This window comes from Ischnura elegans (genome assembly GCF_921293095.1).
Source record: "Ischnura elegans chromosome 13 unlocalized genomic scaffold, ioIscEleg1.1 SUPER_13_unloc_2, whole genome shotgun sequence".
Classification (NCBI taxonomy): domain Eukaryota; kingdom Metazoa; phylum Arthropoda; class Insecta; order Odonata; family Coenagrionidae; genus Ischnura; species Ischnura elegans.
In genome coordinates, this window is record NW_025791658.1 from 5,426,580 (window position 1) to 5,452,580 (window position 26,001).

At 40.6% G+C, this 26,001-nt stretch overlaps 1 protein-coding gene across 3 annotated transcripts in view; it reads right to left on the reverse strand.

Moving 5' to 3' along the window:
• The window catches only part of LOC124172649 (zinc finger protein 208-like), a 60,736-nt gene that overhangs the window by 13,675 nt on the left and 21,060 nt on the right, over nt 1–26,001 (reverse strand). Inside the window, exons 6-8 of one of the 3 annotated variants that reach the window (XM_046552098.1) lie at nt 19,668–19,796; nt 15,187–15,250; nt 5,286–6,592 (exon numbers count right to left, since the gene is read on the reverse strand). In XM_046552098.1, the coding sequence (XP_046408054.1) occupies nt 5,325–6,592; nt 15,187–15,250; nt 19,668–19,796 (1,461 nt within the window). In that variant the 3' untranslated portion in view covers nt 5,286–5,324. Of the gene's footprint in view, nt 1–5,240; nt 6,593–15,186; nt 15,251–19,667; nt 19,797–26,001 lie in introns of those variants that run through there. The other 2 variants (XM_046552099.1, XM_046552097.1) reach the window with 2 other exon arrangements.

The window sequence follows — 26,001 nt, forward strand, 5'->3', positions numbered from 1 at the left end:
TCATTTAAAAATCTAAAAGCGTGATATACTTACTCCAGGAGTTATATCTTTCGATTTAGGCTATAAAAATAAAATAGGAAACCACCCTATAGCATTACGCGAAGTAAAAAACTGCACAGATAAGTGGATTTCATAGTACTTCAGCTAAGTATGCATTCTGGGTCTGGAATATTACTACCAGACATTTTCTACTCCTCGCCGCTTCACGTTATTCTTAGCTGTCCTCATTCCAATTATTTTCCCAACTTTCCTAGGTTATTGGATTCCTGAAAATGTATTCATGTTGTCGCGAATGAAGCACATGAGTATTTGGTCCTTGCAATGGGCTTGTGCCTACAAACAAGCGATATTAATGGCAAGTCAGACGAAGTACACGCTTTTCGGAAGAAAATTAACGATTCTTATCCTGCACTTTTGTATAATGTTTGACGTTTTTATAAATCATCTATTAAAATAAATCATTTTAAAAATCGCCAAACAATATTACATCCCCAAATAAGCCATCCGTCCTCAATAGGCTAATATATTTTGGTTTAACGTTGTAAATACTAATCAAACCAGTATCACTTCCCACTGAGAAACCCTCATTGACTTAATAACTGACAACTTCCCTTTATCCTGTTTTGCCTCCGATTCCCTTACGTCAGACTACCTTGCTAATAATGTTAGAATAAAAATTTAAAACTTCATAAACAAGTTCTGTTACTTGCGTACATTAAATATACAGTTGATGCGTAGTTTTCCGCGGCGTTGTCTAGATGATGTCTCCATGTTTCTGGGTTTCACCGCGTGGATTTTCTTTGTGACGACAGTTTCGCCGGTATTCCACATCGACCTGAAGACGCCGGTTGGAATACCGGCGAAACTGTCGTCACAAAGAAAATCCACGCGGTGAAACCCAGGAACATGGAGACATCATTAAATATACAGATTCGTGGTGCTTGAGCATATGTACGCTGGGTTTGGAATACTACTACGCGATAGTTCTTACTCCTAGCCGCTTCATATCATTATCAATTGTCACGATTCTCATTATTTCCCCAACCCTAACTTTCCTGGTTTAATGGATAGCTGAAAATTCATTGATAGTTATTACAAATTTGATCAACCTTCCATCTGTCTGCATCCCCTCCTCTGGCACTCCGATATTTACGCGAACGTCTTTTAATTAGGCATTAAGTAATACATTGACGTTATCATGCCCTTCAGCATCGTAACTAGGAATATGCCTCGGAGGGGGGGGGGGGGATTTCGAGATGGGTTAGTGGGGGCTACCCCCCCAGGAAACAGAGAATACAGGAAAATTTTTGAAAAAAAAACATGCCTGAAAATGTATTTAACATCATCTTGGCTCTTAAAATTAAACTTTAAGCAGGTGCAGTTGTCAAATGTATATAATCCAGACAAGATATTAAAATAATTTTTTTGATTACTCTTAGGCTGTTGTGCTGGTAAAAACGAAATACATGGTGCGCACTTAAGATTATGAAATTAAAACTTGCCGGTAGATATATATATCAGACTTGTCTCCTATTTGAGAAAGCGGATACAACCTTACATGCGCACCTCGTTTTTCGTCTTTGTTATCTGAAATGCCCTTCTTAAACTTATTTTAACTTTCTCATCAATCGCATTTGAAATTTTTCAATAATAGGGTGGTTTCCTATTATTTTTTTATTGCCTAAATCGAAAGATTATTACTCATGGAGTACGAATTTCACACTTTAAGATTTTTAAATGACGACATATATTTTTCGCCATTAAATGAAAAGTGAAAAATTTCAAGCGCGCGAAAACGCGACGGCTAAGTATGAATGCTGGGAAAAACCCCGAGTGACGTCGTTCTGGTTCCCGCTGCCGCAAAGTGAGGTGACCTTGGGGCTAAAATATGTACGCCGCTGCGATGCAGGCTGCTAGCAGGTAACGCTTGGCTTAAATAAGGATTATTAATACCTTATCAAACGATGGAAACTTTCCGACCTTAGCCAGTTTTAATAGGTGATTATTAAGACATGTTTCCCTGAGCTCTGTGCCTCATGCATGCATTGGTAATCTCAGACGATGTAAAACCCCTATCTACTCGTATAGAAACTAGGTCCCTCTGACGTCACGTAGGGTGGCATTGCATGGGCGCCAATCTGGCCTTTTTCAAATGCGGTTAAAATTGACCATTGCCATTCGTCTATACTGGTATTTCTAAAACCAAATAATTTGCATATTATGAATACACTAATGGTGGGTAACGAATCGGAATCAATACCTTTCGTTTTCTTTGATGAAGGAAACTACTCCGTTTCAACCTTTATAATGTATAAGCTTGAGTATGATCTTAAAAACCGCTCTCTCTCTCTTGGACTATAAGACGTTTGTTGAACTAAACAAGGACCCGACAGCTGCTTTGAAAAATCGAGTGAAAAAATAAGTTAAACCACTTTCAAGATTTCATCACGCAGCGGTACACCCGGAATCGGAATGTCGAAGTGAATCTAATCGCTGCGAATACCTTAAAGCCCAAGTCTCTTATGAGTTAATTTTTTCCTCCAACCAAACGGTCCTTCCTTCATGAATAAGCCTCGGACTTTTGTGTTGTACGCTACCACCCTACCATACGGCCCACATTGTAACAATTTGTAAATAATAATAATAATAATTTGCCATCCCTCTCCTGACATACTCCTTTGGTATAATCAAATGGTCACAAACAGATCTAGACGACCTACAAAGAAAAATTCGGTACCAAATGACAGAGAAAAATATGCTCCATAAAAACTCGAATATAAAGAGGAGCAATTTGCCCAGAAAATTTGGTGGAAAGGGTACCGTAGACATCAAGAATCAGCACAACTCACAACTTTCTCAGTTACGGAAATATTTTTTCAGCAAGAAATCTACCTCGGATCTCCTGATAACTATCTGCGAAGCAGACAATAAATACACACCCTTAAACCTATCTGACGAAAGTACGCAAATTAGTGAAACCAATGTTACTATAGACAGTAAAATGCCAATATGGAAAGCTAAATCCCTTCACGGAAGACATCCTCATGCCCTGGAGGCCCCTGTTCTTCGATAAAGATGCATCGCACGCATGGCTCAGGCATGGGCAACTCTTCCCAGAAACAGAAGGATTTATGATCGCAATACAAGACCAGGTGGTGAAAACAAAAAATTATGAAAAACATTTAATTAAAAACCCAAATTTATTGGGTGACAAATGTGATAATGCCTCTGAGACGATACAGCACATCATAAGTGGATGCACTAACTCATCCCAAAAAGACTATCTGCACCGTCACAATCAAATATGCAACATCATCCACCAGAAATTAGCACTGAAGTATAAACTCATAGAAAATGGAGTTCCCTATTATAAGTACAAACCTAAAGCCATCCTTGAAAACGATCACTGCAAGGTTTATTACGACCGTTCAATAGGGTAGTTTCCTTCATCAAAGAAAACGAAAGGCATTGATTGCGATTCGTTACCCACCATTAGTGTATTCATAATATGCTAATTATTTTGTTTCAGAAATCCTAGTTTAGACGAATGTTAATGGTCAATTTTAACCACATTTGAAAAAGGCCAGATTGGCGCCCATGCGATTCCACTCCACGTGACGTCACAGGGACCTAGTTTCTACACGAGAGGATAGGAGTTTTACATCGTCTGAGGTTACCAATGCATGCATGAGGCACAGAGCTCAGGGAATAATGTCTTAATAATCACCAATTAAAACTGGCTTAGGTCGCAAAGTTTTCTTCGTTTGATAAGGTATTAATAAACCTTTTTTAAGCCAAGCGCTACCATCCAGCAAGGTACTCAGCTACCCGCTAGCAGCCTGCGACGTATCAGCGCTAAGCCTCGCCTCAAGGTCACCTCGCCGGGCGGGAGGGGGAACCAGAAATACGACGTACGGAGATATTTCCCGGCATTCATAGTTAAGCGTCGCGTTTTCGCGCGCTTGAAAATTTTCACTTTTCATTTTATCGCGAAAAATAGATGTTGTCATTTAAAAATCTAAAAGCGTGAAATACGTACTCCAGGAGTAATAATCTTTCGATTGAGGCAATAAAAAAATAATAGGAAACCACCCTATTATTACCGATAAAACAGTCCATAGCAATAGACCTGATCTAGTAGTGCAAGATAAAACTCACAATGAAACGTACTTGTTGGACATTGCCGTACCTAATTCGCATAATATCACTACAGCCTACACCAACAAAATGGAAAAATATGAAGAACTTAAAAATGAAATCAAGATATTGTGGAAATCAGATAAAGTACACATAATACCTATCATTATCTCCGCCACAGATGTAGTGCCTCATTCAATCCATCAAGGTCTTCAAACTACATATTGGACTGCCGAAAAACTTGTTTATTACAATGCAAAAAGCAGCAATTTTAAATACTTGCGGGATTGTCAGAAAAAATTTCAACACAGAATAAAAAGACGAGAGTACTTGGTGATACCCGTACCTCGCCTAAAACCAGCAAAAATGCTGTGAAAATATATATTTTTTTTAAATACAGTAGATTCCGTTTAATGGGTCCACCGGTCACTTGGGGCAGCTGCTTAATTGGGGCAGATCTTGAAGAACAGAACCCAATAGAGGAATATCCCAGACTATTCTCCGCTTAATTGGGACAGCATGCCGCTTTATTGGGCCATGAGTCGACGACATAGACTCTATACTCGCGACGAAATTAAAATTTTTTGTTTTCAGAATACAATTTTTTTATATTATCATCCTTTTATTTACTCTTATTTTTCACAAGTGTTCCTATTCTTGCCCTATTTTGAAAGTTCTTGTTATTATAATATCCGCAAGAGGATAGAACTTTTCTTTATTAGGACTTAGTAAAAGACATTCATTCAGCGTCGCCCGAGGCTGTGAAAAATATTTTAACAAAAATGTTATAGTTCTTGAAAAGGATAATATATTAAGTAAACTTGCTGATTTGGTAATCAAATTAATAGTTTAATAAACTTTTGTTGAATTATAAACATTCTTTAGTCTTCTTTATACAGTTAAAAAGTGTGTTTATGCCCATATATAAGAGAGTTCGCTTGATTGGGGCAGCCGTTTAATTGGGGCAAAGTGCACAAGTCCCGATATGTCCCAATTAACCGGAATCCACTGTAATAATAATGATAAAATTTAGAAAACACTGATTGGCCATACATTAAATCATCCCGGGATCCGGTCAAGGCGGATGATTTTTTCACTGTGGATCTTTCGCACGATAAAAATAAAAAAAAAACACTGATTGGACATACCTCAAAGAGTTCACAGATAGTCTCTCTTATTTTTCTGACTCACTGCGTGGTCTTAGAAGTTCGCGGAACACTATAGTCCTTGTGAACAGTGTTCATGTGATTCCAGAGGTCCGCCTTATTGTTGAAGGCGTCCGGACACCACCTGCACTGCATCTCCAAGACCCCGGTGTGCGTCGCCATGTGGTTGCGGAGATAATGCTTCAGTCCGAAAGATTTTGGACAGTATTGACACTGGTACGGTTTGACCCCCGTGTGGACGGACATGTGCGTCTTCAGCTGAAACTTCTGTCCAAACGATTTCGAGCATTGATTGCAGGCGAACGGCTTCTCGCTGCTGTGGGTCGTCTCGTGAGTCCGCACCGCGCCGCGAGTCGCAAACTCCTTCCCGCAGACGGTGCAGGAGTGAGGGCGTTTTCGCAGGTGGACCACCGTGTTGTGCTTCTGTAGACCGCGCTTTTGTTTGAACGACATCGGGCACTTTGCGCACGCGAACGGCTTCTCCTCCCCGTGTATCATCACGTGCGACCTGAGACGCGAAGCGGTCGGGAAAGTTCGCGAACAGATCGTGCACTTGTTCGGCGAGTCGCTCGTGTGGAGCACGAAGTGCGCGTCGAGCATCTCCTTGCGCACGAACCGCTTCGGACAGTGTTTGCACTTGATCTTGACCTTCGGAGGAGCGGGAACTTTCGGAGAACCGTCGCCGGAGCGTCCCTTCCGCGAATCGCTCTCCTCCGAACTGTCATTAGGCAACGGTTCTCCCCGGTGCTCCGCCTCGACATGTCGCGAACGTTCGTCCGAGCTGGGGAACTCCAAATCGCACAGAAAACACTTGAATATTCCCTTGTGCTCCTTAACATGTATCAAGACTGCCATTTTTGTGCGGAATTTCATGCTACACTCTGCACACTGTAATAACCTCTGCCTCTTCTGCTTGTAGCCCGGCTTCGAGCCATTACTGGCCTTCTTTCCCTGAACTTCACCGCAGTCCTCCGACACGCCACCTCCAACAACAGATGATGATTTCCTTGAGTTCCTAGACGATCTTAGACCAGTCGTCCTATTGTTCGTGCTGTCCACTGTACTAACTTTAGCCTTCACCTCAATAGCCCTGCCTCTACCCCTTCTGGGGGTCACAATTTCACTTTCTTTCGGTGACGGGACGGGCGTTTCGGGAGGTTTCCCCGCTCCTATCACGCCGCTCCTAGATCCTCCTCCCATGCCCTCTTCGTCCGACGTGTCCTCACCCTGTACTTTGAGAATCGTTTGCAGTGTCGCCTCAGAGCACCTGAGAAGGGTGATCCCGTCATCTGCAAAGAAATACAATACAGATTCAGGTTATCTCCGTCGACTCAGGCTCAACTCTGCGGAAGTTCATATCAAGGTTAACCCTCTTCGCTGCTTCGTTCAATTGTATTAGGCTCAACTACGTGGAAGTTAATACTCGAAAATGAAAAGGAGACTTCTTTGATTTCCACTGATTTAATTCGTCCGTACGACATGTTTCGAACCATAGAGGTCATTATCAAGTACCTCCTTCCTCCTACCAAGGTACTTGATAATCACCTCTATGGTTCGAAACATGTCGTACGGACGAAATAAATCAGTGGAAGTCAACGAAGTCTTCTTTTCATTTCCTTTCGCTGCTGTTCAATCTCTACGAAAACCTTCTCCTCACATGCGGCGAAAAGGTTAAAATGCATTTCATGGGACCATGGACCAGGTTCTTCAATAATGGGCGAAGTACACACTCCAAAGGGTCGCTAATCATGGACCCTTTCCTCAAAAAGCTCACCCACACAGGACCGTCTCATCGACCCTACCAGCAAGGTTCGAAAAGTGACCGCTCTGACTGCGATCTGAAAATCAGCCAATCAATCCGATCATTAAAAAATGATTGTTTGCATCGCACTCCTGCCAATCTAGCAATCAAGTACGTCTTTGAACCGTGTTTCATTAACCGATTTTGTTAACTTTACTAAAAACGTGGCTGCGGACCACCGGAAAAATGGCCATTTTAGCAAAGTTAAGAAAATGGTTATTTTTCATCGCAGAGACACGGTTCATATGCGTACTTGATTGGCAGGAGTGCGATGCAAACAATCATTTTCTGATGATCGGATTGATAGATAGATTTTCAAATTGCAGTCAGAGCAGTCACTTTTGGGGAGGGAGGCCCCCTAGGCTGGTGGGGTCGATGAGACGGTCCTGCGTGGGTGAGCTCGTCGAGGAAAGGGTCCCGGATTGTAGCGACCCTTTGTAGGGTGTACCACGCCCATCCTGGTAGTACTTTCTCCATGGCCCAACGAAACGCATTTCAACCTTTTCGCCACACGTGAGGAGAAGGTTTTCGGATACTGAACAGCAGTGAGAGGGTTAAATGTATAACGTAAGATAATAGTATGCAGCAGAAGAGAAGAAGTCAGAACTAACATTAAAATAGGGAGGCAAAAATTGATAGAAGTGGATGAATTCGGTTATTTTGGGAAGCAAGATAACTAGTGACTGGAGAAGTAAGAAAGAAATTATCCGCCAAGGGGACAAGGATTAACGTCCCATCTGACGGACGTAGTGTTGCGCTTGATGTGTCTTCCATTCAAAATTATTCTGCCGGGATTTGAACCCAGGCCAACAGGAGGTGAAGCCAGCGCTATAGCCACCACACCAACTTCATCCACTACGTGAAAAAAAAACACTCTTTCGAATAATCTCTCAACGTTGTTGCGTCACGCTGTGCGCCGTGCGATCGCCGACTGTCTCCATAATTACGTGAGATATTCCCCAGCGAATGCTTACTCCCCAGCGCAATTTTTTTTCGCCTTGTTTTTTTTCCGAAATTTTTTTCCGTGTTTTCCTTAAATTCAAGAAAGGTTTCTGTCCATGCGTCAAGGAGGTTAGTTGAACTCAAGAGATACCTCTTTCTTTCATACTCTTGTTCGATTCGTCGATTAACTTCCTCATCCGGTACATTATGCGTTAAACCGCCTCGTTTTGTTAACGAGTGGATCATGTGGGAATAAACGAAATGTATTTCTCAGCGGATATGGGAATTAAAATTGCACATTCAAATGGCTAAATCTGAGATAACGTGACTGAATTGTGTGAATACTTACTTGAAAATAGGGAAGCTAAAATTGATGGAACTGGATGAATTGTGTTATTTGGGAAGCAAGATAACTAGTGACGGGAGAAGCAAGAAAGAAATTATCAGCAGAATAGCCCAGGCGAAGAGAGCATTCCACCAAAAGAGAGACCTGCTTACAGCGGGAAACTTAAGTATGGAAGTAAAGAAACAATTTATAAGATCCTACATCTGGAGTATGGTCCTATACAGAAGTGAGGCATGGACAATGACCGCAGCGGAGAAAGCAAGGATAGAGGCCTTTGAAATGTGGTGCTACAGAAGAATGATGAAAATCAAATGAATCGACCGAGTTAGTAACGAGGAAGTCCTAAGAAGAGTAGGAGAGAAGAGAAGCCTCATGAAAACCTTAATAAGAAGACGGAACAACCTTATAGGCCACATCGTGAGACATGATGGCCTGATGAAGACAATCGTCGAAGGGCAAGTGGAAGGCAAGAATGGAAAAGGAAGACCTCGGACATAATATATGGAACAAGTAAAGAGAGATGTGAAAGAGAAGAAATACGTAGGTGTGAAAAGATTAGCTGATAGGAGAACTGAGTGGAGAGCTGCGTCAAACCAATCCTAGGATTGTCGACCAGTGATGATGAAAAAAAAAATTTCGAGTGACCGAGAACCAGATGTGTCATCGACAGGGGAATGATAATTCACATTTCCCTGCACATCTTAACCCTTTCCCTACTATGACGAAAATATGTGACAGGACGTTTCTCAATTGTTGCTGAATTAAATGCGTTAATATTGACGGTAGAGCTTTGTTCGAAATTTGACAATAGGGTAGTTTCCTTCATCAAAGAAAACGAAAGGCATTGATTGCGATTCGTTAATCACCATTAGTGTATTCATAATATACAAATTATTTGGTTTTATAAATCCCTATTTAGATGAATGGCAATGGTCAATTTGAACCTCATTTGAAATAGGCCAGATTGGCACTCATGCGACGCCAATCCACGTGACGTCACAGGGACCTAGATTCTATACCAGTAGTCAAGAGTTTTACATTACCAATGCATGCATGAGGCACAGAGCTCAGGAACACATCTCTTAATAATCACCCATTAAAATTACCTATGGTCGGAAAGTTTCCTTCGTTTGATAGGCTATTAATAATCCTTATTTAAGCCTAGCACTACCTGCTAGCAGGGTACTCTACGCTACCGCCATGCTCGGCTCCATAGCCTCACACCCAGGTGGCCTCACACAGCAGTAGCCAGACGTCACACAGGCTTTTCCCAGCATTCATACTTAGCCGCCGTGTTTTCGTGTGCTTGAAAATTTTCACTTTTCATTAAATAGCGAAAAAAAGATATCGTCATTTAAAAATCTAAAAGCATGAAATACGTACTCCAGGAGTAATAAATAATCTTTCGATTTTCAAAGCAGTGCGCTTCAGCATCCTCATACTTTCTACCATTAAGTTGGCTCAGCATCATCTCAGTGCTTGCTGCTTCCCAATTACAGCAAAGCTGCAAATGCTCTCAAGATATCTTACAGAATATTGCGCGTAGTTTAATACTTTGTTTAGACTGTGCCCAAAAAGCAAGTTCCTCTACGCCACTCCCCATTCGTAGGCCAACCGCTAAGGCATCAAATTTGAAATTTCGGGCACGCTTCAATTTTTTGAATCGTAGGAATAGAAGGATCAACAACTTTGCTATTTCCACATAGTAATTTTATTGATACCGACCATGGTTTCGTTACAGAGTAACATGTCGGGTGGTGGTTGAGAAAGTGGGAAAGTGGAGGAGGGGGAGCGAGAAGGGAAAAGGTGGTCGTTAACCAGGTTTAACGACCACATTTTCCCTACTTTCCCACCAGGTTTAACGTCCCTGTGGCTTAAAATTTCCAGCTCTTCCAAGGCGTCTAACCTCCGTCCCCTTACTCATCCACCCCTCCACCCACCCCACCCACAGTGACGCCAAACCTGTTCTGTTCTAAATCTCTGTTCTGTTCTGACAGCACGTGGAAAATCAATTGCACTACTAAATATGTAATTGATCTCGTTTGTTATCTATACCCTACAGGGGTGCAGCTAGGAATTAAGGATGGGCAGGGGTTTAGGTGAAACTAATACCTGGGTGTGTGGAGGTATGGAATACCCACCAGGATAAGTAGTACATTCGACATTATTAAATTGCGGAATTTTAAGATAAACGGTTCAAAATGGTGATTTTTACGGCTTTCTGAGGGAGATATTATTAATCCTTACACTATTCTATTAGTAATATCGATCCAATTAAGTAAAATGGATTAAACTTAAATATTGTCCGAGCTCTGGGGGGGGGGTTATCCCCCAAAACCTCCCCCTCACTATACCCCTGCATCCACCCAGCCCACACCCACAGTGACGCCAAACCCAGCTCCAACCCCAACCCCTTCCTCCCCCTGACCAACAGCTCACGAAAATTTCCCTACCCAACCATCTGCTATATATTTACTGTGAACTTACCTGCATTCTTCACCTTGATAATGTTACTCTGTAACGAAACCGTGGTCAGTGTCCATAAATTGCTATGTGGAAATAGCAAAGTTGTTAATCCTTCTATACCTACGATTATGGATTTCCACCAAGTTACGCCTGCTACGATTAATTATAAATTTTTTGAATGTTTGTACTCCTGAAAATTCATTAATCGAACGTTCCTAATAGGAGGACTATATATATATCTCAATGTGTCATGAATCAGTAATAGATAATTTAGGAAAAATTACACTAATGGCATCACAGAAAACATGAACTAAAACCCCATGGCAGGCAATGTGTTACGGGTTGACAGTAGGGAGGAGTTGATTCTCATTGTCGATTCTCGGGCACCTATTTCCCATAGCTCAACCCATCACGGTTCAATTAACCGTCAGAAGTCCTCTGAACAGCACCATTTTGGGTCACGCTATTCGATACTCATTCCGTGAGCTATATGAGTCAGGGGAGCGGGCGGCAAAGAATTAACCTCGAGTGCCAAATCGGCACTCGAGGTTAGTTCTTTGCCTTTTGTCGATTAGCCGATCGACAGATCAGCCTTAAAATCTGTGTGTCTTCATGGCACACAGACCGATAATTGAGCTTCGAATATACGTGCGGAGATAGATGTGTGGACAGTGTCTGCGAGTGACTGACCTTGAAATATGATCGACGCATCGATTTTTCTTTTGATCCGCTAATCATAGATCTACCATCAAGTTTGAGAGGTATTAAGGTTTTGCAAAGAATTTCAGGGCTATATCCAGTCGATTCCGATACCAGAAAAATAAACACAGGAAACTCCCGATTATGAATGAATGAATTTACTAATCCAAACTTAAAAATCACACATTTTTTTAACAACACAAGTAAAAGGAGCTTAAGTTAGCTTCAATGGTAACAAAAAAAAGAGCATGGAAGCTACCATCCTTAAAACTTAAATACGATGAAAGCCAGAAAACAAAGAAAGTATATATAAATTTCTGAAAAATTTATCATTATGAATCCGATACGTGACAAACAAACAGTGTGAAAACAAATCTGAAGGGATAAATGCATGAGCATACAAGATATTTTTAAAATACATGCTCGTTTAAAAAACTTACAATATACAGTAAAACCTCTATGTAGAGGACTTCTTTACATCGTAAACCTCCATTCCTTATAGCTCGCCTGCGGTCCCGTCAGATTTACAGGTAAATATATAGGCAAACCTCTTTGTAGTTCAGGGGTGCAGCTAGGAATTAAGCCGGAAGGGGGGGGGGGGGGTTAGGTGAAACCAATACCGGGGTGTGTGGGGGTATAGCATACCCACCAGGATTAGTGGTACATGCGAGATTAATAAATTGCGGAATTTTAAGATAAATGGCTCAAAACTGTGAGTTTTATGGCTTTCTGAGGGATATTTTATTAATCCTTACACTATCCTATTAGTAATATCAATCCAATTAAGTAAAATGGATTAAACTTAAAAATTTCTCTGAGCTCTGGGGGGGGGGTTATCCTCTAAAATCCTCTCGCTGCGCCACTGATGTAGAGAACCTCTTTATCTCGTAAAACCTCCACTTATCATACCATGGAGATACCCCCAGACAGCCTAACTACCTCTGTAAATCGTACCAAGACAACTAGAGACCATATACAGTTGTGATTACATACGCGGCATGACATTTTCAGCATTAAATGTTTCATGCTTTTTTTTCTTCCACACCTTTAATATAATGTCATTTTCACGTTAATCATTAGTTACGGCCATTTTGTTCCATATGAGAGCATACCTAACAGAAAATAAGAAAAATAGATATCCAACTATCCATAATCATTTTAAGTGACTGTTGAATTGAGATAGACCACATTGTTTCCTCTCGAATCATGGTAAAAATCATGCGATAGCGCTCTCTTCCTGTAATTATTAAATAATAAAAATATCTTCACTAATGCATGCATGTTTGTTTAAACTCAAAAATATAATGGTTTATAAGACAGTAGTGCCTTAAATTTCTGAAGGATATGAAAAAGTGGTGCCTATCACTGAAACCTCTCTATAGTGAACCTCCATACATCGAATTGCCTAAATATTGGTTCCCTCCATTACGATGTAAAGAGATTTTACTGTACAAAGATCAAAGTATATTAGGACAAAATAAATTTCTTTTTCTCCTTTAACAAAAAATATATAAAAAAACTTATCTGGGCTAATGATGTGGAGAGGCGACACCAATGATCGGATAACGTGATTAATCCGAACTTTGACGGTAATTTCATGTAATTTCCATAATTCAGGTAAATCACACAATCTACCATTATTTATGCACATTTTCAGTTATTTAAGATTGCTTCCTGGATTCACTAAGAGCTTTCTTTTCCCGACTGCAATCTTCTTCAGCGGCGATAACGTGATTCTACCAGTGGCGTAGCCAGGGGAGGACCTGTGGGGTCCGGACCCCCCCCCCCCCCCCCAAAATATAAAAACACAATTGTTTTCCTTCGTAAAAGAAAACAAAATATTGAAAATCATGAATTTATGAAAAATTTCTTTAAAAAATTAAGTTTTTTCGATTATGAAATGCGTTAAAATTGGTTAAAAATTCATTACGTAGTACAGGCAGACCCTGACTTTCACACACAATGCGATCCGGAAAACTTGTACGAAAGTCAAACCACTGACTTCCATACTACATAATTAGGGGTTACGTTCCAAAAGAGCGGAATATACATACTAAAACCTTTTATTTCACGGATTTTATTTCAATTCACTAAATTTTAATAATATGTTAATAAAATTCCTCGAATCATCTAATTCCTTTCGAAAATACGCAGAAAATGCAAATAAAAGTTAAAAAAAAACAAGAACTCCGTTGGCTATCGAGTGAAACTTCCTCTTGGCGTTTAAGTTGACGTTCCACTTATTACGTCCACTATAAATAAAAAGACATATCAAGAATCATAACAAAATGTAGTTGTTGAACCCGCACTCTGGATACCTTTTAATTTTTACACCAAAATTCGACATTCGGCAGGTGACATTCGTGATTGCGTATATTTCGCATGTTATTCAAAAAAGACAAAAGACAAACGGAATTCGGGTGATATTTCGTGCAATATCGTTGCTGAAGGTGTACATGAATTAAACAGCACTCAAACGAAAAAAACACAATTAGAAAGAAGATCTTACTAGTTTTATTGAAAGCTATTTGATGATGTCTAGTCAACTTTTTTGAAAAATCTCTCCAATGAAGGCTTTCTTCTTCTCTTGATGAAGGGGGCAGTATAGCAGGCAGTCTCTCTCCTAAATAAATTACCTAGATTGGAGTCAACTACCAACAATTCCCTTCAATGTATACGTTCGTATTGTTCGCATATACTGCCATTTGAAACAATTGAATGTTTGGATGCGCTGTAAACATCGTGGGAATTTAAAAAAATTACAGACCAACGTCCAAAAGTCCGACTTTAGCGTATGGAAGTCAAATAAAAGGTGTCAATTTTGAACGTATGAAAGTGCAAATTGTACGAAAGTCGAGGACCGCCTGTACCTAGATTTTCGAAAATTTTCCCCCTCAGTTTTGGACCCCCCCCCTGAACTAACTAAATTAATTCCTGGCTACGCCACTGGATTCTACCCGTATTCCTACTGCTCCGTAAAATACCTGTTTTCGATAACGACGTACTCGTGGCTCCCAGGTGACAGATTCAAAGAAGTGGTTCGCAAGAATGCTTCAAAACCACCGCACGACGATACGAAACTACAATGTGAGGTACCACGTCGCATCTTGCACAAGTTGTCCTGGATGCAACTGCTACAGGACACGGATCGGTGTGCTTTTGTGTGCATTTTATTTTTTTATAACGATCGGGGAAAATATCAAACGACTCTGAACTCTTGCACCCACAATTTGCAACACAGGCTAACTGCAAACGAACAGTTAACACGTTGCATACCGTGGTTTTTAAATTCCTAGGAACGCCGATTCTGGGTGGAGGTGTTGACATTGGAAATATGTGCCTATTAGGGCGTAATGCCTTTGGTTTAAACATGGTTAAAAAGCTTATATGTTTAGAATATAACTTTACCCAATCAAACATTATGATGCATCAATTCATTATGAATAACGAACAACAACTGAAAACGTACAAACGAATACGTATTGTACGCTTTAAAATTGTTTACGTTGACGCACCTATATGACGAGAATCTTCGTCATCCGTCCGGGATGTTCGGGAAAAAAATGACGAGAATTCTTGCCATCCGTACGCAACGTGTTAAGAGTATGCTATAGTTAATACATTCTTACCTTGATCCATAGGTGACTGGTCTCCTATGCCATGTTCTCTGTTGCCACTTGCTTGCACACGGGCCTAGAAACAACAAAAATTTCTCACATTAATCCAGGAACATTATTTATGACAGAAGGGTAGTTTCCTTCATCAAAGAAAAGGAAAGGCATAGATTGCGATTTGTAACCCACCATTAGTGCATTCTTAGTATACAAATTATTTGGTTTTAGAAATCCCAGTTTTGACGAATGGCAATGGTCATTTTTTATCCTCATTTGAAAAAAGCCAGATTGGCGCCCATGCGATGCCATTCCACGTGATGTCACAGGGACCAAGTTTCTATACGAGTAGATAGGAGTTTTACATCGTCTGAGATTACAAATGCATGCATGAGGCACAGAGCTCAGGGAAACATGTCTTAATAATCACCTATTAAAACTGGCTAATGTCGGAAAGTTTCCTTCGTTTGATAAGTTATTAATAATCCTTATTTAAGCCAAGCGCTACCTGCCAGCGGGGTAATCTTCTACCTGCTAGCAGCCTGCATCACAGCGGCGCACAATATCCTCGCACCAAGGTGGCCTCACATCTCTTAAAAATCACCTATTAAAATTGCCTATGGTCGGAAAGTTAATTAGGTAGTGTTAATTAGGTGTCAGGTGTCAGATCTTCAGATATTTTCGGCTCCAAATGCATTTCTAAATGACTGCTATAAAACAAAGCAATCATTCAAGTTTCTTCTTGGAACATTTGAACAAAGGAATACTATTTAGATTTTCATGCACATTTGAAGATTTTAACTCATTAAAAATCATCTTTACTAGCTCGTAATTTTTTTTATAATTACTCGCAGGGTATAGTATTTGAAGAATGCGACTGGTCGCTGAGTTAACTAGGGAATAAGGTAACTAGCTGAGATAAGGGAATGGTAAGATGGAGAGAAACCCAGCCTCGGCGTCAGCATGCTTTCCGCAAAAAGATTAAGGGGACCACGGCTTCACGTCCCATCTAACAGACTCAGTGTTTAGCTTCACTTGTCCTCCACTCAACACTCAAGCTGGGATCGGGCAATCTCTCAAGATTCTCCGCCACAATGTGAACCTGAGTCCACGCACTACGCACGCAGAGTGTGGAGAGCAGTCACGGCTTTTCACATAGAATATCAGTTGTGTTGGCAGCTTGCCAAGAACATAAAGCTGGCAAGGGCAAAAGGGTGGTTTCCTATTATTTTTTAATTGGCTCTTGGCTTAAATAAGGATTATTAATAACTTATCAAACGAAGGAAACTTTCCGACATTAGCCAGTTTTAATAGGTGATTATTAAGAGACGTTTCCCTGAGCTCTGTGACTCATGCATGCATTGGTAATCTCAGACCATGTAAAACTCCTATCTAATCGTATGGAAACTAGATCCCTGTGACGTCAGGTGGAGTGGCATCGCATGGGCGCCAATCTGGACTTTTTCAAATGAGGTTAAAATTGACCCTTGCCATTCGTCTGAACCGGTATTTCTAAAACCAAATAATTTGTATATTATGAATACACTAATGGTGGGTAACGAATCGCAATCAATGCCTTTTGTTTTCTTTCGTGAAGGAAACTACCCTGTTCAAGCAAATGTTGTACATCAGGTTATAAAAAATGGAAGAAAAATGCCCGTAGAAGAACTTGAACGTAGCGCAATGATTATAACGTAGCGCAATGATTATAACGTACCGCAGTGTATATCCACCTAAATGCGGTTGTTTATTCGTAGGCTTCCATTAACATCAATGGAAACTAATCCCTACACATATCACGGACCATCCGCGTCCTAGTGCAAAGAGACTCACACAGATTCACCACTCTAACTAAAGTATAAAATTCACTGTTTTTTCCAGGTTTTCACGGTCTAAATTGCATCAAATTCACGGTCTGTAAAAATAATAATACATTGTTTGTTTTACGTAAATTATGAACATCAGGATATACCAGGTTTATTATATTCCGTTAGAATCCCCTTCATAAAACGGAAGCGATCACGTGCTAGCTGCATTCACGGGAGCACCGTGTTCTCATTTTCCAAGCCTCGCAGATCGTGACCACGCTTCGTGAACACGGATACATGTCCCACAGCAGTTGCAACCCGGGCAACTGGTGCGAGACGCTACTACGTGGCATGGTGCCTGACAGTGTAGTTTCCGACGTCGAGCAGTGGTTTTGAAGCATTTGTACAAACTACTTTTCTGTAACCATGATTACACAGCCATGGATGTGTGGTTTTCGAAACCAGTCCTTACAAGGAGCATTAATAATACAAGTACAGCCATGTTATCGCCGCTAAACAGACTGCTAACTGGCAAAAAAATCTAAAAATGAGTCCAGGCAGCACTCTAAAATAACAGAATACCTGCATGGATAATAATATGTTGTTTGTTTCAGGTAATTTATGAACATTGCAAGACATTTAAGTGAAAGTTTGGGTTATCCTTGTTTTCCGCTTATTCGTGCTGTCTGTCCCCATCATTAGCCCGGATAATAGGGAGTGTGCTGTATGCAATATCTGTGCATGTAAGAGCAAGAACATAAAGAAGGAGCACAATGTTCCTCCTAAGGAAGAAGCATCCGGAGAGACCAGTGGATGAAACGAATGTGTTAAATGAAACATAACTTTCCTCTTCTCTAAATAAAGGAGCCTATATCAGGCAGTGTTTCTCTAATTCGTTCGTATTTCGTGGATTTTCTTCTTGCATATTTTGGATCTGGATCATCTTGCATAATTTCAGAGCAATGCGAAGAAATGTGACAACGTCACAAAACGGAGTTTCATTTTTGTCAGTCAGTGACGACGGCTTTGAAGTTTAAAATCTCCGGTTCTACTGGGGTCACAGGGTGGTACTACAGCCAGTGTATGCTTTCACTAACTTGTTTTTGGTGGAATCCTCCAGAAAGTTCCTAAATTGATTTATATTAAGTCAAAGGGGAAATATATGGACAAAAACTGGGTGTAACGGTCAGTCAGTGACGCGTAGAAACGCTCTTATGAGGCAGTGTTTCTCTAAAAAAAAAACACCTTTCTTGAAGTTAATACTTCCCTTGATCACATACCTTCACCTTATCAGAATGTTGGGATGAGCTGTAAACATCACGGAAATTTCAAAAAAATTACTTATAGACAAACGTTCAAAATTCCGAATATAGCGTAGTCTAGTCAAGTAAAAGGTTTCAATTTGGAGAGTACGAAAGTGCCGAAATACCGGCCTCCGTGGCGGCGGGGATGAGTTCTCGCCTGCAAAACCGAAGGTCGTGGGTTCGAGTCCCGCCTGGGTAGATAGCCCCTACTCAGGGAATGGTTGTATGTATGTGATAATCCATGTTTCATGTTATATCCCCGATGAAAAAGGCCTTAAATGAGCTGTTTTCGGGGCAATGAAAATAAATAAAAGTGTGAATTGCACGAAAGCCGAGGACTGCCTGCACTGTCAATATGGTAGTTTCCTTCATCAAAGAAAACGAACTGCATTGATTGCGATTCGTTACCCACCATTAGTGTATTCGACAATGGATAATAATAACAATGTAATAATGGATAATCGGGGATGTTCTGTACTTGTATTAAAAATCTTGTCTATTTTTTAAGCATCTGAGGGGGTGCGCACATGCCCTCATACCCCCCCCCCCCCCCAAAATCCACCCATGTGTGTAAGCGTAAACCTCTCTCTGAGGCCAGTACGCTCACGGAAGATTCACGGGACGCAATGGTCATGCGAATGGCTCCTCTGCGTAAGCTTCCGTTAACATCAACGGAACCTAATCCCTTAACACTAGAACCGCTGAACTTTCCAACCCCACCAAAACCTCGGCATGGAACTTTTTTGTCCCATTGACAAAATACGTTGATCCTGTCATGTTTAAGCATAATTGACGTTTTTTTTTGTGGTGTGTGTGAACAAAACAAGTGTTTAGGTAATGTTTTAAACATTTTATGAAGTATAACTAGGAATACAGTAAACTTATTTTGATGTGTTGGTTGCAAGCTCAGACCTGCAGACGAGCCGGGCAGAGGTGACACAGCCTGCGCTGCGTGAGTAGGCGGCCGGCGCAGTGCACAGATTATTCCCTTCTGCGCTTCTGACTGGCAGAATAACGGTATCTGTGCATCGATCCCCTTCGTAATAAACTGTTATTATGCTAAATACAAAATAAGTAAACAAAAAAAAACTGAAATTGTATGTTTTCCCCATATGGAACAAAAAAAGTCCCATCCCGCGGTTCTAGGTAAATCGTCGTTTCTCTCGCAAACCAAACATCGTACAATATTTTCGATAAGACCATTCGAAAGAGCATGAAAAACGAGTAAAGGTTAGTAAATTTCAAAGGGATCAAACCACTAGTACATGAATGGCAAACATTTGAAAAGGGCGATGGGACAATAAAGTCCTGTCCGCGGTTCTAGTGTTAACATATCGCGGACCTTCCACATCCATGTGAAACGAGTCTTAAAGTTTGTTTGACTCACCTGGTAGGATGACGTGCTGTTGACATTCGCCTCACTGTCTTCCGGCATCTCTTCTCTCGAGGGTGAGGACATAAAATGCCTCTTGTACACCTCATCATCCACTTCTCCGTCCTGATTCACAGATAACTCCTGCAAAAGACAACAGTGTGTAAGGAAGGTCTTTCCACTTATACAGTGAGTCCTCGTTCTACGTCACCCCGTTTAACGTCATTTCGCTATAACGTCACGAAAATTTTGAGATCGTCATTCGTTTATCGCACCTTCGCTTCGCGATAACGTCAAGGCCTTTAAATTTCGCGCGAGGAAAAACCGCTAAGCGGCGGGCGTTGCAGGTTGTTCGTTTTGTGGGCAGTAATACGGTCAGTCTAAATGAAGTGTAAAACGGTGTGTTTATTGTTAATTGCGACTACGCTTTTAGCAAATTTTCTGCAAAATGAATTCTTAGGTAGGTGCGGTCATCAAACAACTTTTTTCGAAAGTCAAAGTTCGACATATTACAAAATGTAGCCCGACGTACCAAATGAATAGAGAAAAAATTTTGTTCATGCAGGTTGACATCCTACCGTTGCACCAGGGCCGTTTATGTTGAGCGTAGGCAACCCGCAACACTTGCCCTCTTTTTACGCTACTTCGGCGATAAATGTCGTGATTTTAATGGTTTTTACAGCCGATTCTGCACCAGTCATGTATGAAATAGTCGATGTAAGCAACATAAGTGGTATAATCACGTTTTGTATACAATCACCGGTATTAAAATGCAAAGAAACGTAAAAAACTTTGAAATTTTCTTAATTAATGGTATATATTTTAATTTGGTGTACTCGTATGGGCATGATCGCACTAATATGACCCTACCGTTTATATAGAACAACATTTTTCCCCTCTCCCATCCTAAAGTAAGGATCTCCTCATCTCCCTACTATGAACTGATATAAATACACTGCTCAGGGATGTAAAAGCCCTGATGCCTTCATCTGGGGAATAGGTCTTCCTTGCCGGCACTATCCTTTGGAAGACTACTCTTCGCACTTCGGCCCTTTCATCATTCACCAATGAGGATGTTTTCTGGATGAGCGAAGAACGCTTTGCTCTGGATGAATTTCTCAAGAACTATACTTTTTACGGAATTGTCTTATTCTCTTAAGCACTTCCCAGATATGTTCTGCTTCCATAATCTTCAATTTTTTCTTTATTGTGAACCACATAGGAATATAGAGTTTCATCATAGTCTCGGTTATTGAATTCAAAGCCACTTTTGGTCGTCTTGTTTCTATGTAAACACCGATCACTCTGTTGGCCGTCATTCCCCATCTGCTGTTATTCATTTCCCCATTATCGCGATCAGCCAGCTCTTGTGGGATGTATCCCCTGGAAATACCACGAGCCATGTCCAGAGAATGATTTTGGTATTTGCTGATGAGAGATGAATCTAGTTCAGGATCAGGTAGACCAAGATCAATCGTCTGAAATTTCATTAGAGGTAGCTGCGCACAGGTCTTTAGTTGGCGACCAACTGACCCAATGTAGATATTTGGTCCCATCGTTGACCAATCAAATTTCTCCAATTTAAGTCGAACAATGTTATCCTCGGTTGGTCTCTAAGCTTTTCCATATCCTCTGAAGTCGCAAGCTCTCTGTATTTCTTCCTTTGTCGTGCAATTTTCTTTCAGTCGACAATCATCGATGCATTTTCAAGTGTGACCTGGCCGACGTCTTCAAACGCTGCAGTCACGAGGGTTGCTGCAAACCGCTTCCTACGTTGTGCCTTTTCACCAATTGGCAGGTCACAGGCAGCTTCAGGATGTTGCGCGACGATCTATTTGAGGATGGGCGGGAGGATGGTTGTCATTCATTGTCGAGCACAGGTGGCGAGTCTTCTTGAACTTTAGAGCACTAAGACTTGAGTTTAGAACCATTTCTGGGCAAAGGATGTTGTTTTTCAAATGATTCCTCCGTTTTTATCACTTTTTTTCTTTGGCAGCCTTCTTCCCACTCTTTTGTGGTTTTCCAATCAATGGTCTCAAACACTAGTTCTCCGGTTGATCTTTGGTCTAAAAGGAATGATATTTCTTCATTTTTAATACGTCTTCGGCTTCCGAATACACTATTCTAACTTTGGAAGACACATTGAGCAAAATCAAACAATATTTTAACATCTTCCTTAAATTTTTTCAAGTCTTGATGGACAACAGATGAATTTTTCTTCTTAAATCTCTTCATAATGTTTTTACATTTCGTGTGGTAACTCAAAACTGCCATGAGGATGCCGCGGTTCGACATTACAGGTCCAGACGCGTCATTCTACACTTGGTCCACTCTGTCGGCGACAACATGGGCAATCTCCTGGACCGATTGATCAAATTATCATCTTTCTTGCATCTTTTCCATCTTCACCCACCAGTAATACTTCATAATATCTTCATATGTGGGAAGATATCTCCCAAACATCTGTCGAGGAGCGCCAAAGAGATGACTCTCAACTGAAGAGCGTGTCAATACATTCATTGTTTATTTTAGTTGCTTCTCCATTTAAAAAATCACTTCGGCACGAAATCCTTTCTTCACCAAACCTTGCGAAAGGCCATCCGCATGTACAAGACAATTCACCCTTAGCGTACAGGGAATATATAATATATATATAGTAAGGGAGAATAGAGGGAAAATGGAGAAAGAGGAGAGGATACTGGCAATTGTTACTTTCTTTTAATTTGTATTTACATGGTCTTTACCTCCTTCCAATCTGTTTACTTACCATTTCTCTCCACCAATTTTGGATACAAAAAAGATTGCATCTTAACTGGTACGTCATAAGACTTGAAGGGTGGGTGGGTATGGGAGAAGCTCGAGTTGGAGCCACCTCCACATGATGAGTTCTGGGTCTCCCTGAGAGCCAGAATGGCACCTGTTCTCATGGTGGGCGAAGAAGAACTGCAAAATTTGGAACACGGAGCCATTTTCGTAGACGATGTAGCCTGAGCAGTGCATTGACAATAGTTGGTAGGGAGATAAGGAGATCCTTACTTTAGGATTGGAGAGGGGAAAAATGTTGTTCTATATAAACGGTAGGGTCATATTAGTGCCATCGCCCATACGAGTACACCAAATTAAAATATATATTACGCTCAACATAAACGGCCCTGGTGCACATATGATACGATAAAATTTTTTCACGTAGGAATTGTGAGGTCTAGGAGCCGATATTCACTTTTAACACTGTTTCTTATGGGATATTATGTTTCGATTAGCATCATTTCGTTTATCGTCACATTTTTCAGGAACCGTAAGTGACGTTAAACGAGGACTCACTGTACATACAGGGTCATTCCATTCCAAATCAACCAGGCCCTGACACCCAGCGTCTCGGATTTTCATGAAACTTGCCATGGTCATACATTCTGGTATGATTAGAGATTGTGTTCAATTCTAGCATCTCACAGTCAATTGTTTATGAAATATGAGCAGTTGAAATTTGGGCGTGACCGCTAAAGTGCCGCAACGTGCAATGCATGGTGATTTTCATTTTCATCCATAACTCCATTCCTGTGAGATGAAAAGGCATGATTTTTTCTCTAGAGCTAAGTAGTCCACAAAATTAACAGTACAATCACATGACTACTTGTGTGTTTCCCACTCTCTACTAGCCAGTAGCATACACTATCAGGGTTCTCACTCTTAACTAAATTATTAAATTCACGGTTTTCTCCAGGTTTTCACGGTCTAAATGTCATCAAATTCACAGCTTGAAGATAAGGCATTTTAGGCAGAAATATTGATCACTTAACAATCATCGGCCGCATGTTAACTACAAAAGTAACAAACGCAGCAAATGCCTTGAATGCAAACACAGCAATGAAAGTGCTATCTCTTATGACGTCACCTATCGTTAGAAAAATTCATGTCTGGCTAAAAGGGTGTGAGTGGGAAAATGAACAGAGCAGGGAAGTGAAGAAGTGCCTGATTTTTTGCCTGCGTTAATGTCTTTCAATCGCAGGTTTAAGGACAATGTGCTGTCAAGGCACACACGGACCAATTAATAATTGCGCCTCGAATACACGTCTGCAGATAAATGCGTGGACAGTGCCTGCACGTGACTCCGCCTTGAAACATTATCGAAACATCGATTTTTCTTTTAACCCTTTCACTGCTGTGGACGTACCTAGTACGTTCGCACGGCAGACTGCTGTGGACGTACTTTTTCTTCCTCCCTGCCATGCAGTCAGCACTTTCGCCGAAGCACTTCGAAGGGTCGCTAATCCGCGACCCTATCCTCGACCAGCTAACCCACGCAGGACCGTCTCCTCGACCCAACGAGCAGGCAGCCTACCTCCCGAAAAGTGACCGCTATGACTGCAATTTGAAAATAAATCACTCAATACGATCATCAAAAACTTATTGTTTTCATCGCACTCCTTCCAATCATGCAATCAAGTACGTCTTTGAACCGTGTTTCTGTGATGAAAAATAACGGTTTTGTTAACTTTGCTAAAATGGCCATTTTTCCGGTTGTCCGCAGCCACGTTTCTAGAAACTTTAACAAAATCGTTATTTTTCATCGTAGAAACACGGTTAAATGACATGCTTGATTGCTTGATTGGCAGGATTGCGATGAAAACAATCATTTTTTGATGATTGGAGGATGTGATTGATTTTCAAATTGCAGTCAGAGTGGTCCCTTTTCGGGAGGTAGGCTGCCTGCTCGTTGGGTCGAGGAGACGGTCCTGCGTGGGTTAGCTGGTCGAGGATAGGGTCGCGGATTAGCGACCCTTCGGAGGGTGTACCACACCCATCCTGGAAGTACCTGCTCCATGGGCCCAGGAGACGCATTTTAACATTTTCGCCGCATGTGAGGAGTAGGTTTTCGGAGATTGAACAGCAGCGAAAGGGTTAATCTGTCTATCGTAGTTCTACAATCAAGTTTGAGAGATTTTTAAGGTTTTATGATGAAATTCACGGCCATTTCCAGGTTTTTTCACGGCAGACGAAAATCACGGCTTATTCATGCTTTTAAGGTTTTCACGGTTGAGTGGGAACCCTGACTATAGTGAGATCAAGCACGCTCCAATACAGTTCAATCACATAAGTAAACGCTTATCTCTCCCCTACATCATGTCATTTCTATGTGCCTTGAAAAAGATGCCATTTTTCCCCGTGACCAAGAATAAGTATTTTTTTATGAAAAGGAACGCAGGACTCGTGATTTTTTTTCTCAGGATATTTGCTCATACATTGATGCACAACAATATATTAAATACAGCCATAACGCATGATTTTTTTTCTGGAGCTAAGTAGTACATAATGATACCAAGATTATCATTAAATATTAACTGCATGAAGTAATTCACCCGTAAAAAAAATAAAGTTTACAAAAAAATCTCGTTTGTACCATTTTTCATTGTCAGCATTCAAGGCAGGGTTGATAAAAATCAAGATTTTTTTCAAAAAAATCATTTTTGTTGATTTTTTTAATTTAAATCGGATTTTATTGATTTAAATCGGATTTTATTGATTTAAATGAAATTTTTATGATTCTCCATTCATCAAAAATTCAGTTATTTGCAAAACTAACTATTTGGGCAGCATATTGGAGAATGATCGTTTGCAGAAACAATAAAAGGCAGCATACGCTAAACTTTATACAACATTTAGTCAATCAGGGGAGAGAACTATGGAAATGCCAATGGTATCAAATTAAAAATTACACTAGCATAATATAAAATTGCCATTGGAAGTATCAAATGTACTATGTTACATGCATTCCTACAGTATCATTTCTATTTAAGAGCCACCATTGTGCTGATAACTGTCGATTCATTGTATTAATTAAGAAATAAAAATCAAAATTACGCACTTACAGCTTCCTTTTCTTGACTCTTTAAAAACCAAACATATAGATCACATTATGATTTAAATCACCTGATTTTTAAAAATAAAAATCAAGTGATTTAAATCGTGATTTAAATCAATCAACCCTGATTCAAGGGGAGAGGCCACGCGAGTACAGACTCATTTTAAGTTCATTTCAAAATGCATTGAGCATTAGCAGCCAAAATAACAACTATAACTCATGGTATCACCTAGAAAAATTTGAACGAGATCCGGTAGGTACAAGGATAGTCGGAAATAGAACATTCCTTATCACCTAGCAACTATAAATGGTGTTTATTAACAACTTTTTGAGTTGGTTGATGCCCATGCAAGTTTCATTAAGATCAGCCTGATAGTTATAAAACGGTGACAAAGTTCCCAAGTCGCTGTAAGAGATGGAATTAAGTCATGAACGGTACTGCACCTTAATTTTCAATAGCTTTCGACGAAGCCTCACCCAGCAAGAATG